The 13,424-nt window shown below is 41.6% G+C and overlaps 1 protein-coding gene across 1 annotated transcript in view; it reads right to left on the bottom strand.

The window, feature by feature from the left end:
• LOC104078142 (chromosome unknown open reading frame, human C10orf90) overlaps positions 1 to 12,165 on the bottom strand; it is a 68,504-nt gene extending 56,339 nt beyond the window's left edge. Inside the window, exon 1 of the mRNA XM_009579674.1 lies at positions 12,000 to 12,165. Coding sequence (XP_009577969.1) covers positions 12,000 to 12,165 — 166 coding nt within the window. The remainder of the gene's footprint in view (positions 1 to 11,999) is intronic.
• Positions 12,166 to 13,424: the final 1,259 nt, after the last annotated feature.

Consider the following 13,424-nt stretch of genomic DNA (forward strand, 5'->3'; position numbering starts at 1 on the left):
CCGACTGCCTTGCAGCTGATCGGGGTAAGTGTCTCAGAGGGGGAGCCCACCTGACCTGGAAGAGGAGTAGAGTCATAGGGGTATGGCAAGGACCTCTACGAGATACGGATATTTTTTTGAGGTACTGCCTGTATGGAGGCATTTATCTCATGCAGCTCGGTTAAGGACTTCTGTAAAGGCATTTGGAAGCAACCCATCCAATATTTTAGTAGCACTATGGTGTGCACGTCACAGTTTGGGAATCCCAAGTTTAGAGGAATTTCATTTCAACAGGAGAGCACTTCCTGGGATGATCCTCTGCTGATACCCTTTCTTGCAATCAGCCCGTGCAACCCCAGGTGGAAAAGGAGAGAAGCAAGAGAAGGAAAGCACTTATACTGGAATTGGAGCCTGCCTGACACATGCACATTTAATGAGTCCCAGAAGTGGACACCATTCAGAAGTTGTGTATAGACAGACTCAGATCGCTACAAACATGAAGTGCAAGAAATAATTTGAGCAGCATTATTGAGCAGCAATCAACTAATCATTTAGGAAAAAGACCAAGAGTCACGAACAGCTTAATGTAAACTTCTTTTCAGCATGCAAGAATAGGCAAAAAGGAAAACAAGCACTAGGCTGCATAAGGAACAGAATGCATTATGGAGAGTACAGTAGCACTAAAGATAATCTAGTGGTATGCTAAAGTACTGTGTCTACTATTGATTCTTGTCTGTAAAATTTTAAGGGGACCTAAGTTGTTTAGGTATATCTGTTATTTTTAGCCTTTACGTACTAGGTGCTCTTATAGCAAGAATTTGGGAATGGGCAATAAAGATGGGAGGCTTTGTTTTTTAAACTTCAGTGCATCGATAACCACAACTTTGCTGAAAAAGTATTTAATTCAAATTCAACCAAGAGTTCCTCTGAGGCTTGGGCTCAATTTGATGCTAGGTGGTAGAAGTCAGCCATTTCCTTTTTCCTTAGAATAGTAAAGAAAAAGGAGAATGAATTTGACTTTATTTACAGCAATGGTAATATTATGAGAAGCATGAGACTTGGTAATTGAGTCAGGAGTAGAAGTGGAAGTCTCCTGTGACAGCCTGTAATTGTCAGAGCTCCAGTTAAATTCAGCAGACTCAGTATTCAAGTAATATTCAAGTAATATTTTGAATGCCTGGGTAGTACCTGTATCAAACCTGGCCTCCGGACCTCTAAAGATTTGCTTCTCACTGCATTTTGGTCCTTCCATTTTAATCCAGCAAATATTAACCAGGAAACTGTATGGGTAATTCTCCACTTCATGCTAAAAATATTTCATAGATAAGGGTGTAAAAAATTCCATCCCCTAGCAACTGCGAGATTCCTGCTTGAAACAGTGATGGGAAAGACGGGGCTCCAGGAATCTTAGAGTCAAGCAAGGATTCTGTGGGTGTGAAATTGTTGGCAATTATGCCTGATCACTGGCTGCACATGTTTTTGCTGAATGTGTTCAGATTTACTGTAGAAATTGGCCTGAAGTATTACCGAATTCTGGGATTCTGATTAAATAAACTGTGTTCAAGATACATGTACTGCGGAGAGACTCTTGAGTCCAGGGAGAACTCTGCACGAGCGGGAGGTGTCAGACACCAGAACAACAACAAATTAAAGAAATGAATCATCTCAGGAAATATTATTGCTGGTTTCTGAAAACAAGCTAAAATGCAGTTGGCTACCTGAGGAGCACAAAGGAGAAGAGAAACAACATTAAAAGTAATAAAGCGGAATTCAGATGTAAGAGGCAGAGCAGCTCACGGAAGATCCAGACAGTAAATGAGCATAGATGATTAAGACTAAGTCATTACACGGTAACCTGCTGTGATCATCTATCGGCTGGAAGGGTTCGAAAGGCAGTCCCAGCACCTGAGAAAACGCCCCTTGCTCGCTCTTTCCTCTTCCTCACAGACCCGGAACAGGACTTCATTTTCCAGCCTGTAAAACGCAGACAGTAGCACAAGTTTCCCTGCAGCTCGCTGAGCTATTCCTCAGGTTTCTTCCCCCTGGCTCTTTCTGACCTTTTTGCTCCCCAGCGCTGGACGAGCTCCTGGAAGGAGCCACCAAACCAGCTCTTTACTTCTGCACAAGCCTATCAACCCCACATTCAGCCCTCTTTCCTTGGATGCTTCCCGCAGGCATTCCCTGGGCGGTCCCATTTGTTCAGGGAGAGGTTTGCAGGTAACGACACAGACTTGCCCCGAGCTGGGCTCCTGCCCCGTTGCAGCCCTTGCACCCTTTGCCAGCCTCGCGGGGTGAGAGCAGCAGAGGCTATGCAAGAGGGAGCCCTTCTCACAGCCCCCCCGATGAGCCCCGAGCAAGAAAAGACCCCCTGGTTTTACGGAAGAGGGCTCAGAGACCCATTTACAAGCCCTTTTATCTTTCCACCTGCAAGAGAAAAGGGACCTGCAGTGGTGTTTGGCTCGCGCTCTCGCATCCTCCTCCCACGTACAATAACCAAGTCAGCCCGCATTTCCCACAGGAGAAAAGCACATGAAAGCGATTGCTAACAGCTCAGCTGCTGGTGGAAGGCTCTGTGCGCTGCCGAGGGAGGTTTTGGCTTTGGGCAGCATGGCAGCGTAGAAATTGCCATCAACCGCACAAAGATGAGTCGAGAGACCCACGGAGATTGCTGGCCAACAAACTTGGTCTCCTGCCTCCACGGAGGATGCAAAAAGAAGATCAAACCTTATTTAATGATCTCACGTTGCCACCGTGAATGTAGGTATCAAGGAGATGATACAACCATGGTTGTATTAGGGATGACTCTCTCGGCCACGGCTGAATTTTGCACTTAAGGCAGGGCTTCAACCCTTTGGGTGAGGAACAGAAGGTCTTTTTCCCAAACATAAAAGTACTTATCCTTTGAGCACAGAAGCGTCTTTCTGCTATCTTCCTTGTAACCTTTAGATTAATTTGCTGTTCTGAAATGTTTGTAGGTGATATCATGACAGTTTCCTTTTAAAGAGATTTATTTTACAGCTAAATTGCTGGTTTGTATTCTGAATTCTCAGCTACAAGGCTCCACAGCTTTTGGGGGGTCTTGGGGATTAATGTACTAAATTTCTGTTTCTCAGACTGTATTATCTGCTTTTTTTAGTCATCCTCCTGTGAGGCATTTCTCCAAGAAGGTGATTTTCCCTGCTGCTCACCATATCCTTGGCAAGGAATGCATTTTAGTTAGCTAATTAAATATAGTTGTATTGTACATCAAATATCAGTAATAATATAAGGCAGCAATGTTATGTCTACTGTCAGAACAAGTTGCATTATACATCGTATCTGTAATGCATCACTGTGATAACAATTCAAAGCAGCTGTGCTTTTAAATCTTTGCTTGGCAGAGTAGCTAGCAAGCACCAAGGTATGGCAAGTAGTTTTTGGGAAAGAGGATACTGTAACGATGAAGACGAGGATCCTCCTCCATGCACCTTCACGAAGGTGATGCAAAGCCTTGACTGCCTACGGAGGAGCCCGTAGGGCACAGCCTAGGCAGCTGCTCTGCTCCTAGGTCCAGCTTTTACCAGCTTTTTTACCAGCACTCAACCCAAACGCGCCCATGTGCGGTCCTTCCCTGGGTTTCTCCTCCCAGCCACGCTTCCAGGGCTTGGGCGAGGCTCTGTCCTCAGCTTTCTGCTCCTCCTCTGCCTCTCCAGAGTATTACTGACTCTCCTTTTCTGCGTTCCACATCAACCGGTATAATATAAAGAAAAATTCCTCTGCTCACACATGCCTTGTATGGGTATGTTTTGGGTAGGGCATGCTTATGTGTACATCAGAAACTGCTATTTTTTCTCCATTTTGCAGTTTCCTTAATATGAACAATTAAACTTCTATGCTGATTGAATACTAGCGTATCCCAGCATTTCAAGATCTAAACTAACCTAAAACAGTTTATGTTTTTATATATGCCTTTTTTTTCCCCTCTCAAAGGATTCCAGTGTCTTTCACAAGTTTTAATCACAGAATGATTAAAATTAAGCCCTTTCTGGAGCAGTCAGTAGAAGGCATATTGATAACTTGCCTTCACTACTCATTTCAGTGGAGCAAAAGAGCGAAATCTTAGCTAAGCAAAACAGCTAAATGTCAACTGATAGAGGAAGCCTGTGGGATGCTCAAAATGCAGAAAACGTAGCCAGTGTTTCTTCTAAAGTGCAGAGAAGTAAATAAAGATATTTTTTGTGAACAAAGTTTACATTGTTCCAAAAAATGTACTCTCTCGGGGCATGCTAAATCTAATACCTTGTTCATCAAGTTACGATCTCCACCAGATGCAGAATACCTACAGTTCTTGATGACCCACTCATCTTCTACCACCAATGTCCGTAAGTCACCAAAAATGGTCATGAAAAGAAGCAAAAAAATATTAAGTATCTGTAAGCAGAGATGGGCTCCTAGAAATTGTCAGTACCCACGGCCAGGTTCACTCGGGCACTGGAGGATGCAAGCACAAGGCTCACATTCATTTCTATTAATATTTTTAGTTGAAGCTTAAAGAACAGTAAAACAAACTAAGCTGTAAGAGAAAATACATATTAGCATTTAGCTTAACAGTTATTATTTCCATTTCCCACCACCAATCAACAGTGAAATACATGATGATGGTTTAAGATTTTTTTTCAAAATGGTTAAGGGCACCCTGAATTCAAAGGGCTGGGAAACACTGGCCTGTAAGATAAATGGCACTGGCCCTGACATGTGCTGCATACCCTCAATACATCTGGACTCTAGTTGGAATTAAAATTCATATTGCAATAGCAATTAAAAGACAGAACTAGGTCATGAGCTGTTGTTCAAGGCACTATGCAAGCAAAGAAAGAACAAAAAAAAACCCCGAAGCAAGCTGCATTTGCCCTAAAAATTTCAGCATTGAGAAGTTCAGAAATATGAGATAACAAAAAGCGGAGGATACAACAGGAAAATAGGAGTTGGGGTGTTTTAGCAATGCCATCCTCCACACTCAACCTTTTCACCAAGCAACGGCTGTAACCACTAGGCAGTCCTCAGTTTGCATTATGACAATTTAATTTCAAGGGGAGGAGAGGGCACGGCTGAACTGGCGATGCTCAGCACCCGCCAAGCGCTGAACGCTCGCTGGTGGGCTTGGCCCTGTACATGTGGGCTGGTGCTGCATGTGTGATACGTTTCTTTACACCTACATCCAGCATTGTTTGCAAGAGTCATTTCTGTGGCTGGAAGATTTTTATAAAAGAAGCCATAGCAACCCTCCTAAATCTACTGGAGCAGCAGTTAACAATTTGCTATGTCCATTCTGCTACGCAGCTTTTTCTTTTCTCCCGTTAAGTTCTGTATCTCCGTCCAACTATTTTATTCTATATAGAAAGGATTGTATGTGAGATATATCCACAATGCACTCTATGGTATATCATACTCAGTGTGACAATGCACATTGTATTATCCACATCCAGTTCTAGAGGTAGAAAGTGAGAATGAAATCACATTGCTTCAGTTCCTTTTTTTAAAATTGTGCTGAGAAATTTTGTGCTGTTATCTGCAGGTTAGCGCTGAACCTCACTGCAGACTGCTTTTCTGGTTTGGCAATACTGCACAATATTATTAACGAAGGTGAGCACCCACCTTCAATTTAATGGGTGTCTCATTTTCATTCACTCAGTCACATGAGCAAAAAGGTGGTTGAACGAAATTTTAGCAAAGTGAGAGCCAGCCACATAGTTGTTGATTAAACCTTGTTTTCAGTATAATTTAGCCTAAAAGTGATCTGTTAACAAAAGCTGACTACCCAGGAAAAAGGTACCCTCCTTCTGTAAGACTTTGCAGGGGAACTTTGCCTGTTAAAGCCTGATAATATTGAAAAAAACAATTTTAAAAAATTCATTTTAAATGCATTTCCAAAATAGCCCAAAATAGCCCAAGAGCTATGGGTAGGATTGATTTACACGTACAATCGTCTGACAGCTGTGAATGTATTTGTTTCATCTACGGGGCTGAAATGCTGGATGTGAGGAGAGCTGTACCAGCACTGCTGGTGACACGGGGAGGAGAGCGGGCTCCTTCTCAGCATCCGAGAAGCAGCAGCTGGCGGTTTCAGAAGGGACAGCAGGCAGAAGAGTTGCAGAGAGTAGCTGTCCACGTGCGGCCATGAGCTCTGCCTTGCCCTCACTTCCGAGCCACGCCATGCAAGATATCTCCCCAACCTGCCCGGTTGTTGCGTACTCGACCTCCCAACTTTATTTTACATGAAAGCAGCACTGAGAGACACTAGAGGTCTCGATCAATAGAAGTACAAAAATAAACGCAATCAATGAAATTCCAACAGGTAGATTTGAAACACAATCCCAGAGGTGCTCCACACCACTCAGGAGGGCTGCAGCTTAGCATTACCTTCTGCTCAGTCTTCTGAAGTCAAAAACACTTCTTTTTTTTTTCCATATGTTTATCCTGGGCTATACTACAAATAGAAGGGAAATTGTATCTATATTCTCTTGACTCAATTCTTCATCTTCCAATAACTGGCAATAGGTAATTTTGTCACTGTTTATTGTATGTTTGTTCTGCACCATTACGTCCTCTGTTCCTTACAAAGCCTGCACTGACGATCTTTAATCATCAGGAAAGGTTTACATAAAGGCAGCGAAGACGTATTTTTAGTTGTTTGTGATACATCCCTAGGCAGGACCCTAATTATTAACAGTAACACACCATCAAGAAGTCAGCATACAACACTTATCAAGAAGCTGTGTATACTTTGCAGGGAGTGGAGGAAAGATTATGCATGTGCAAAATAGGTAGTGGTCATCGCTGTATGCCCGACAGTAGTTTACGCTGAATTTTCCCAGTTGCTCCTGGTGGTCTGTCAGGTGTCAGACAGTGCCACAGGAGGGGGTCGCAACTGTAATTCCATGGCGAGAACAAAGCTCTCGGAAATGTGTAGCCAAGAAATGTGAAAACAACAAAAATGACAAAGTGGTTGCTAAGAAAAACATCGCAGTATTATTCAGAGTAATTCATGCAGATCACTTGATTTTGACAGCAACTGAAAAGGTTTTTTAAGATTCACCCACAACTGAAGTTAATATCTTACCAATAATAGATTAACTCTTTTATCAACTCAGGAAACAATTAAAGATTTGGTTGAAAGATAACATGTTTCTCTCTAGGGCCTCTGATGCCTCAAACCCTGTAAATATCAAAGAGTTTCCAACAGTTGTTCATTACTGTAACAGTTAGAGGGAGACTCCAAGGTCTAATAATATTCCTAATATAGCTTCTCTGAACATAAGCAAATTATACTAAAAAAAATCAAACAGTTTAACCTTTGAAAGCATACCGTCATTTACTGCTCATAATGATAGAGATCATTTTGAAAGACACCACTGTCAACTAACGAATGAAAATGAACACACTCTTCCAGCTAATTGCACTCACAGCACAATACAGCAACGCGTACTAGAGACAAGTCAGTTCTTGAAGGCTGTGAAATAAGAAGTTTTCAATGTTTTTTACTCATCTCATATAGCTAATTCAGATCTGGAGGAGATGCTTCGTTTATCAGCTGTGGCTACATGACAAGGCTGTGGCATGGACCCTCAACATACTTTACAGCTTAGATTTCTTCAAATGCAGGTTATAAAAACAGTTGCTTTCTGCCTGTTAGTAATTACTGTCAACCATCAGGTGACAGTTCAGTAGTTGTCACTTAAATATATTAAGGCTGACACTCAGGTTCAGAACATCCCTTTCTGTAGCTCTGAATGATTTCACCATCTGCAGTTCAACCAGAAAAGAGTCTGGGGCTCTCTCCTCTTGCCCCCTACCCGCTCTTCTGCTCGAGAAATCAAATCTTCCTTGGACATCACTAGGTGTCACTACTGGGTGCAGACAAAACAAAAACTGCTCAGGAGCTCGGCTAATTCCTGAACTGATTATCCCACCAGGAGGAAGAAATGCACTTTCCCAAAGAACTACGGAATTCAAAACTTAATGATGAATCTTTCAGGCATGAATTTTACATGCCATGGCAAGTGTGACTGACGTGTTACACCATCACACATGGTGTAACATCACTGATTGTCATCTGAGACAGGTTTGGGCCTGGGACCACACACACAGGTTTGAGCGTGACTGTCCTCTGCTCACCTCTCCCTCTCTGGAGAGACACAGAGGCAGAAATGTCACATGAAACAAGAGCAATGTTGTATGAAAGAAGAAACAGTCTTGAAACATGCCCTGGGGAGATATCAGCTTGGGGTTGGGCTGGACTGCAAAGAGGGTAAGGACTGCTGCTGCTCCAGGACTGGCTGCTCTCAGACACAGAATGGGATTTGCAGCAAAGGAACAGACGGAGAAGAAGTGAAAACCTTTATTATAAGACATCCATATGCATTGCAGTTTTACCCGTGCTGTTGTCCTATTTAATATGTGTAGTCATACCAGCTCAGCTTTTCCACTTAGAAGCCACCAGGCAGCTAGTAATAAAAGCATGTAATTAAGGTAGTTGTGTTGGTTTAGTCTTTTGTTAAGGTTAAAGACCAAAGTGAGTCATTCACAATGTCTTGTGGTTCCCTTCCGCTGGAGAATGGTTCCCGGTCACACACGTGGCACCGCTGTCCCCAAGGCCCTACACACAACAAACGTGGCAAGTCCCACCACGAGGACATGCCGAACCACAGGACACATCTCCTGCTCCAGGCTTTGCTCCGTAGCCAGTGACCACATCGTGCTATGTTAGCTGAGATTTGCTACGTGGCTCTGACCTGGAGGACCAATAAAGTAAGTGGTTGACATTCAGCCAGCACTCGGCTTTCCCAGGGCCACGCTCCCAGACCTTGCTCAATCTGCACGCTGTGCGGGCTGCAAGCTGGCTTTTCCAGTCTTTCTGCTTTATCTGCCACAGGCTCCCAAAGAGCTGCAAAACAACAGCTAGAAAATTTCCTCTACCTGTACTTTAAAACTTGCCTTTTATTTTGTGTACTACTTGGGCTTAGAACTGGAGGTCGGTATTGTTGCAAATGTCTTATTCCAACTTAACTACCATTTATACAAGCTTTGCAATGGAAGCCCCAAGTAGGAAACCTCAGCACGCTTCCACGTTGATACAGCAAAGTCCATTAACCGTAGCAATGCCACAATGCAAAGGCCACAATGCGCTGCCTTTGTGTCACCAACCCCCAAAATCAGCAAAATACATCTTACACAAAGGAGGGAATACTGCCAAACCATGAAGAACCTGCTCTTCCCATGGCTGGCAGCATGCACACCCATAGCTTTGCTCTCACAGAGCTTCTAACCTGGGGAAATAACGGAGACTATGCATCCCCCTGCCCTCTGTCTTGGGTGGGAAGGAAGGGGACACGGGCATCCTCTAATGAAGAGAGACACAAAAATGACAGTCAGTGATTACAGAAAACGCCTCTCACCGTACGTAGTTTGCATGCACAAAGAAAAAAACCCAGGCCGTTCCAAATGGCCACACACGTAATTTTTGATGCAAAATGAGCTGAACCATTCTAAGGCACTTTTTCTGGCAAAATTTTAAAGACTTTTCAATAAATTTGCCCAGAACAACCATGTAGCCTCAGCTTTAAACTGTTTCTATGTAATATCTCTGTGCAAATAGATACTAATAATATAGTATACCTCATTTGCAAATACAAAACACCAAAATCTTTGCCATGTATTGAAGCTGAGTGAAGAACAATCAGTTTATTCTTGATATCTCAATGCAACCAACAAAAAGCCAACAGGTACTTAGTACCAACTTCACTTAACTGTAATCTCTGTGTACCATCTGGAACCGTCATCCATTGCATTTTCACTTCATTTCTATTTTGGCCCCTTCAGGGTGCACACAAGCGAATATTTCCACAGAGGAAGCACCTTAACACAGCAATGACAGCAATGGTTATAGGGTGACCTTCATACCCACACTACCACTGCTGGCATCCAGCACGAGCACAGGTTAATGGCTTGCAGAGCACCAGGAACGGTTCATGACTATTTATACTTCTCAACCCCATTGTAGCAAAAGCTTTTAAGTAATTAGTTTTCCCTGATTAACAGATGCACTGCCTGGGGAAGGGCACACAGGTCCCCCTAAGACCCATCCTGGATTACAGGGCAGCAGTGTATGGTCTTGGAGTGGAAAGCTCAGAAGTGCCAAGCTGGGCTGATGAGGAGGGCAACACAACCGCAACGTTTATACAAATGCATTATTCCCAAGTCAGAACTGCAGGTGTTATTTTGGCAAGATCAGAGACCGTAACAGCAATAAAAATATTCAAAGGACATTACCACAAACCCCATGTATTTCAATGAGAAAGATGCACAATATTTATCAACATCACTTTCATGGAGACCCAAGTGGACTTTATGAGACATCGGGTGTCACAGGGATTTTTTGCTAAAGTTGCACCCTATCCTAAAAGGAGCAAAGTTTATATACCTCATGTACCAGAAAGTAACCTACAAACACAGTCAACAGGGTGAGTAGTGCTATTCCACTGCAAGCTCATCTCTAATAAAATATGTGGGGTTTGTACCTTCTTACTGACACATCTAATACATTATTCCATTTTTCTCTTTTATACTTTTAGAAGAAAAACAGACATTTCGTAAAGTCTAATTTAATATTATCACTAATGCATTCAAACACATCAGTAAAAACTGTGTTGCTAAAATTACATTGCGGAAAAAAACAGGTAAAACAGACACTGTTATCTCCTTGAAAAATATGGGCCTTATGCTATAGCACCTACTGATGTGAGTCTGTTGAAACCAACAGGACTACTTACTTACTTACAAGAATAAGGATTACTCCCGTGATTAAGGAGTGCAGGATTACATCCATTGTTTGCATATCTCCTGTTATTTACATATCTCTATTTTCACTTCTTGTTTTTTTTTCTTAAAACACAGGGCATTTAATTACTGTTAGTACTAGGTATCGTTATGCTTTACTTTCATCCCTTCAAAATTTGGCTGTCTTTTGGATGTCAAATAAAATGCTTTTATGATCAAAACAAAGAAAACAAAGTAGAAGCAGCAGAATCTGGACTATGTAATTAAAAACAAACAAACAAAAAGAGGGAGAGCCTGTTATCCACAATCAAAACGTATTCATGATTCCTTTCACATTCATGCTCCTATCCATGGCCTCTGCTCTTGGGAGCTGACTATTTATATCTATTTTTTAACTGTGTCAAGTAGTGAGTTACCTGAGAGTTCTCAGGCAATGCCAATAGTATTACTACTGGAAAATAACAAAAATCAGACAAACAATTGAACCAAATGTTATAGGTAGGTGTACTGATAATGAATAATAAAGAAAAAAATTTTGATGCTTTTCACCTTAAAGCATCACCTTAAAGAAGTGGCAAGACTAGCCTTAGTTCATCACTGCCATATGCTTTACTTACAAAATATATCTCCTTCCTATCCTTAGAAAAATTGTGTAAGTTACAAATGCTTTTCAACTATTTTATGATACAACAGACTAGTTAATGTATGGTAAGAACGTTATGCAGGTCTCAGTTCCTGTTCCCAACCCAATCAGAAATGTATTTAGCTGAATAAAGAGCAACAACACAAGTTACACTGACAACAGGGAACCAACATTTCTTACGAAAAGTAACACACGTTCTTTCAGATTCTCCAGTTTAACACTGAATTACATTCGTCTGAGTTTTGGTTGCAAGAAATCAGACCATAAATATATTCATAAATATATTTTGGTTTAGTAGTGTGTTACAGGGATTTGAAAATTTAAATAATACAAGTTAATTTAAGAAGGCTTGCTTGTAACTTTAGTGTCAGTTCTGTAGATACATATTTTCTAGAGTTAAAGATATTGCATGCCTTTTTAGGCTTCTTTAAGTCATTTTAAAAAGCAGAAAGAACGCACACTATTTTTAGAAAGACTGGTAAAACGCTGCACGTTATAGTTACCATAAACTGAGCAGAGCTCACAGCAGATTCAGAAAATGTCAAAAGTTGCACAAACTTACCGAAGCACCCTGTTTTCTTCCAAGAAGAGCAGTTTATGGTCAAGCACATTTGAGTTACAAAAGATTGCGTTTCCCGGGTCCATTTTGCATAAGGCTTAACCTGAAAACCCACCCGAGTGTGTCGGGCGCAGCGGAGGCAGGGAGGTTTTCCCTCTCCAGAAGGCATGTCGGTGCTCTCCGGAGACGTGCGATGGCCCGAGCGCGGCCGGGCCAGCCGCCACTTGTTGCAATGGTAACAGGAAAAGCCAGGATCTGCCTGCTCAGGCTGCAGGAGCATGAATAATTCATGCCTTCCACCTCCCCGCATTAGCATGCCGCTCAGGCAACGCCAATGAAGCAATTCATTTTGTCCTTTGTCTTCAGGAAAAGCTTGCTGGATTAATGAGGGTTATCTGTGGTGATAAAACCTGGGCCTGCTGATTTATTTAGTCTGATTGGTTAGAATTTGTGTCCCTAAACGCAGGTTTTACAGCCAGAATATAAATTCAGTTGTGCATCCCCAACCTTAGGCAGGCAGGTGTGGGTTGTTCGGCTGCAGCAACAATATCTGGCTACAGCACATGAATGTTTCATTTTCTTGACTTAAATATTGAAGCTGGGCTCTTTGTTTTTGAGTGCTTCTTGAGGAAAGTTAAGAGGAAATCTCCAAGTACGCTGCTCGCACGTGGTTTTGTGCATATTTCTGTAATGACCTCTTGGACTGCTAAATAGCTAACACCTGGCTTCCAAATTGTTTACATTGTAAGTACAAGATACGGGGGGGAAAAAAAAACCCTGCAATGAAAACCAGCAAATTTATAATTTACTTTTTTTAAAAAAAAAAAGTCATACATTGCAGTGTTATTTTTAAAATAGGGTTTTGAAGGTGATATTTTTTCCATGCGATATTTTAATTTTTATTAAAGTTTTTTAAATAATTAGCAGTAGCAGTATTCCTCAATGTTCACCATCTAGAAGTCTCCAATAACAATAAAATAATCATAATTCTGATTAATTGATCACAAAACTAATAATCAAACACAATGAAGGATTTTTTAAATCAATTACCTATGTAGTTATATAATGCATTATTGGGATGTATAAACACAGATTTTACCATTTTATCTGATACTGCCAAGAGCAGCACTGGAATATTGTATTAGTTCTGGTATCCATATTCTAAATAGGACATGGGCAAATAAGAGAGTGTAGAAAATAGCTTCAGAAATTATTTGAACTCGCTAAGGAAAAAGGTCTTAAAAATATGTGATTCAAGCTGGTTTGCGGTCAAAAAGGATATTGAGAGTTAACTTGACTATGGTGTACAAAGGGCTTTACAAGGAGAAAATACCTAGAATAGAAGTACTTCTGAGGTACATATTTCTAACGGAGAAGGTGATTACCTACTACAAAAGTCTACTGAGTACACTAGTGACCTCCACATTT

This window comes from Fulmarus glacialis, unplaced genomic scaffold (genome assembly GCF_000690835.1).
Source record: "Fulmarus glacialis isolate BGI_N327 unplaced genomic scaffold, ASM69083v1 scaffold8426, whole genome shotgun sequence".
NCBI lineage: Eukaryota > Metazoa > Chordata > Aves > Procellariiformes > Procellariidae > Fulmarus > Fulmarus glacialis.